Below are 4,379 nucleotides of genomic sequence, written 5' to 3' on the forward strand. Positions count from 1 at the left end.
ATGACGTTGCCGTTGGTACTTCACAACACTACAATCCCCGGAAAATAAATCATGATATGTTTGCATATGATTACAATTAAGGTACCAAAGCCTAATAGGCCATTTTGAATATTGGAGTGAGCTTTTAGTGAAGATCTTACAGGCTGTTATTTACTATCCAATAGCCAAATTAGAGGCGATCTTGTCGAGACGGGTAATACCCATTATCGATGTTCATCCGGGAAGCACCGTATAAATAGCGATTTGGTGCGTTGTACGGGAACATGCACGTGTTGTTGTATACAGAAATTAGACAAACACACGATATGAACGTGATACTGCAGTTTTTTTAATGGGAAACTAGAAAAAACAATATGCTGTTTAAACACTAAAGATAAGAATATTGAGAGAGAAACAAACACATGACAAGTCTTCTACTTTATGTGACTGTACAAGTCTTCTACTCTGGGTGACTGTACATGTAGGTTAGAGATTCTCTGATGTGGGAACACTGTGGAATAACTTTCACAAAATCGTTGTCTTAACGACCATTTTATAATTACATGTATAAATATTTTCTAAGATTCTACAGTGCACTACAACTTTGATGTTGATCTTATAGAGAATGTAGGTGACAGGGCAAGGCAGGGTGTATTCACGATCTGGTTCAGGATGCCTTTGATTCCAGAAGCTTCAGTAAAACGTCGTTGGACACCTGCAACCCAGTCGACAAGACACGAACATATTCTTGTAACCAATGGTATAGCCAGTACAAGTTCTCCTAAAGCCGGTTCTGTAGGATAAAAAAAATGTAAATGAATAAGATGTTTTCTACACGATTTCACATGTACCAAGTTGGAATTAATAACACGTGATGCAATCGATGGCATGGCTCATAAGTGAATAACATTAATCACACGTGCAATTTAATAACACGTGATGAAAGACTTATATTATATTTAAGCTAAACACATTCAGTTGGGACAATTACATTTGATGTTTAACGCCGTCTTACGTACTTCAGCTATGTGACGAGGACCTGCAAACAACTGAGACTTGGCCAGGCAAACCAGTGCTCGTTATTGCAAACAACGTCCCACGCTGTCTGGGAAGGGGTACGGTAATACGCAATCAACCGAGACACCTGATCCATCACTATATCCATTTAGTCGCATAGATTGCTATGTGTCTATTCTTACCCGGAATTTGATTACATGATTTCCAAGTGACCATTTTTACAATCTCACCGGTATCTGGTACACCTTCCCCATCTCAAAAATCCACAGCTGGTGGTATATCTTTGACGATACGTAGTTGATCTGTATATACTGCAATAAACATGTCAAGTCATTGTAAATGAAAAACATTTGAAGTAATTATAAGTAAATACAGACAAAATGATGAATTTATTACAGGCCCATTCTCCCTTTGATGTGATGTGGAGTGTCCACGACTTTACAAGTAAAATTTGCAGTTACTTGATATTTTTATTTGGGACACAAAACAAGTTCGAAGAAATTGAAAATTAGAAACCTCCGCTTCGACTGATCAGAGATCAAATAATGTCAAAGGATTGACGGAATTCAACTGAACTGGACAGACAATTACTTCGGCATAACAGAGTTCAACACAACAAAAATGAATAAATAATCAACAGTGGCCTTACGGTTTCTTGAATGAGACACTCTTCGTTATTTTGCACTTGTCACAGTAGCATTTATAAGTGTTTTTGACTGAAAGGAAATAAGATAATGTAAACGTATGCACACCCACAGGAACAGAACAAAACACATCCACACAAACATACGCGCCATCACGCTCACTTTGTGTTCCCCCCACTTAGAATCCAGCAGCCTGACACTGCATCAATTTTAGATCTATTCAAGTTTTATGAGATTCTTTTAATTCAAACACTAAGGGAATTGTGTCGTGAGTGTCACGAAATCTGAGGAAACACACATTTTCTGGCATATCAGATTTTAGCAGTAAAACAGTCATGGAGGGTTCTTTTGTGAAATTTGTAGTCATTTTTCATGAACACAACAAGCTCCAATTACTGGAATTGATGCCATCAACATGACCGAGTCAGTTCAAAACCAACTGTATCACTATTCACATACAATTCAAACTTGAGCATAATGAAAGGTGTAACCCTCAACAAATGTATGTCCTTTCTTCAGTCCCTCTCTAAAATCCACGCCCAAGCGCTCTCCGTAACGTCGAGGTAGTGTGTTGCTATGTTAATTACACATATGCTATCAATATTTCAATCACAAAACTTGTGTAGTTTTATTCCATGATCCTCCCTCCTTAAGTTTCCAAACGTGTTTCGTTACGCATATCCTAATCATACATATACAACACAGCACAGCACATTACAACACACACCTTAAGGATCATTGGTATGTTTCATTGATAGTGGTATCTTGGCTTGAATAAATGCAATACATCGATAGATAGATCAGTCGTTACTCCCTTACATGATATAAATGTGGCCAAATAGCTCTTTTTAGGAAGAGTTTAAACACGAACACGAATGATCTTTGACTCAAGTTGTGTCTCGTAGAATCTGAAGGAATCGACGGTCATATGAACATGTCCGATAGGCTTTCATTCGTCAAAATATAACATGTCCACATCACTGTCATTGCCATTATCGTACCCATCATACGACTAACGGCATCGATATTTAAAAAAACATTCATGTCATCACACTTTACGCACAATACCTCATGAATTCAGAATATGATTAATAAAACCTACTGACTCTAAATGGACTAAGCCTTTCTTACCGAGTGACTCCACCAGTCCAAGACAGATGAGGACCACACACAGTTTCAGGACAGCTGCCATGGTTGTTTTGCCTCTGTGGTCAACACCAGACTGCTGTATGTGAGGGCCGCCTCAAACGTTTAACCAGTTGTAACATCCGTTTGCTATGGTAAAGTAAACATGGCCAATAAGACTGCTCCTTACATCCTTATATCTGTATTTAGAAAACAAGTCCTGTTATCCCTTGACTAAATGTGAACAGTTTCTTTCAGGAAAATTTGAGTAAAAGAAAAACAATTAATCCCAAACACATATATGGCGTGCATCTAAAATTGTATACATTATTAGACGAATTTTCCAAAACCTCTTACCCATATGTCTACAACGACGTATCTGCTTGTGCTAAATTTAACAATTCTGATTCACAGCTGTTTGGTTGTGATATTGGTGTTCGACAGGGATATTTCCCCAGTCCTTTTTACTCTCCATGTTTATCAATGAATTCGCGAAAGAAATATAGTTCATGTGAATACATCCAGACATTACTCCTATTAGCCTATGGTATAGCCAGTGCAAGTGCTCCTGTAGCCTATGATATAGCCAGTGCAAGTGCTCCTGTAGCCTATGGTATAGCCAGTGCAAGTGCTCCTGTAGCCTATGGTATAGCCAGTGCAAGTGCTCCTGTAGCCTATGGTATAGCCAGTGCAAGTGCTCCTGTAGCCTATGGTATAGTCAGTACAAGTGCTCCTGTAGCCTATGGTATAGCCAGTGCAAGTACTCCTGTAGCCTATGGTATAGCCAGTGCAAGTACTCCTCTAGCCTATGGTATAGCCAGTGCAAGTAATCCTGTAGCCTATGGTATAGCCAGTACAAGTACTCCTGTAGCCTATGGTATAGCCAGTGCAAGTACTCCTGTAGCCTATGGTATAGCCAGTACAAGTGCTCCTGTAGCCTATGGTATAGCCAGTACAAGTACTCCTGTAGCCTATGGTATAGCCAGTACAAGTGCTCCTGTAGCCTATGGTATAGCCAGTGCAAGTACTCTTGTAGCCGGTTCTGTATTTGTATGACAAATGAAAATATATTGGATGTTTTCTACACTATTTCACATTGGAAGTTGGAATTGATAATATGTGAAACAATCGATTGCATGATTCATAAGTGAATATTATTAAACACACGTGCAATTTACTAACACTTGATGAATGACAAGTGTTATATGTTATTTCTAACTGAGCTGGCTTTCAACTGTTTTTAAGTATTTTTGTTGGGTTATTAGCTTCGTCTGTCAATATGTTTTTAAATCCTGCATACTAATAGTATCTATTAGTCAAAGTGAGTGAGTGAGTGAGTGAGTGAGTATGGTTTTACGCCCTTTTTTTAGCAATATTCCAGCAATATCACGGCGGGGCACACCAGAAATGGGCTTAACACATTGTACCCATGTCGGGAATCGAACCCGGGCCTTCGGCGTGACGAGCGAACGCTTTAACCACTAGGCTACCCGACCGCCCCTCTATTAGTCAAAAGACCTAAAAATCAGTATGAGTCGTATTAATGGTCTTAGTACCAAGTACCTGTACATTTTGTACACATTCATGAATGGCTTAAAATATCAAATCTGACAA

At 38.9% G+C, this 4,379-nt stretch overlaps 1 protein-coding gene across 2 annotated transcripts; it reads right to left on the bottom strand.

Moving 5' to 3' along the window:
• Positions 1–306: 306 nt before the first annotated feature.
• On the bottom strand, positions 307–2,915 carry LOC125374332. 2 transcript variants are annotated; one of them, XM_048385163.1, is made up of 4 exons: positions 2,772–2,915; positions 1,646–1,712; positions 1,227–1,307; positions 307–694 (listed from the first exon to the last, which is right to left on the bottom strand). In XM_048385163.1, exons 1-4 carry the CDS (start codon positions 2,830–2,832, stop codon positions 673–675), a joined length of 231 nt encoding a protein of 76 aa, XP_048241120.1. In that variant the 5' UTR covers positions 2,833–2,915; the 3' UTR covers positions 307–672. The 2 variants fall into 2 exon arrangements, with proteins under 2 accessions (XP_048241120.1, XP_048241119.1); XM_048385162.1 differs by having other exon boundaries at positions 307–772.
• Positions 2,916–4,379: the final 1,464 nt, after the last annotated feature.

Source organism: Haliotis rufescens, unplaced genomic scaffold (genome assembly GCF_023055435.1).
Source record: "Haliotis rufescens isolate VD_foot unplaced genomic scaffold, xgHalRufe1.0.p SCAF_543, whole genome shotgun sequence".
Lineage (NCBI taxonomy): Eukaryota > Metazoa > Mollusca > Gastropoda > Lepetellida > Haliotidae > Haliotis > Haliotis rufescens.

Excerpts from the sequence above, each read along its gene's own strand:
- LOC125374332 (XM_048385162.1), bottom strand. The coding sequence starts at position 2,832 with ATGGCAGCTGTCCTGAAACTGTGTGTGGTCCTCATCTGTCTTGGACTG. Across the intron at positions 1,713-2,771 it reads TGGACTGGTGGAGTCACTCG|TCAAAAACACTTATAAATGC; the intron begins GTAAGAAAGGCT and ends ATTTCCTTTCAG. Across the intron at positions 773-1,226 it reads GGAAGGTGTACCAGATACCG|AACCGGCTTTAGGAGAACTT; the intron begins GTGAGATTGTAA and ends TTTATCCTACAG.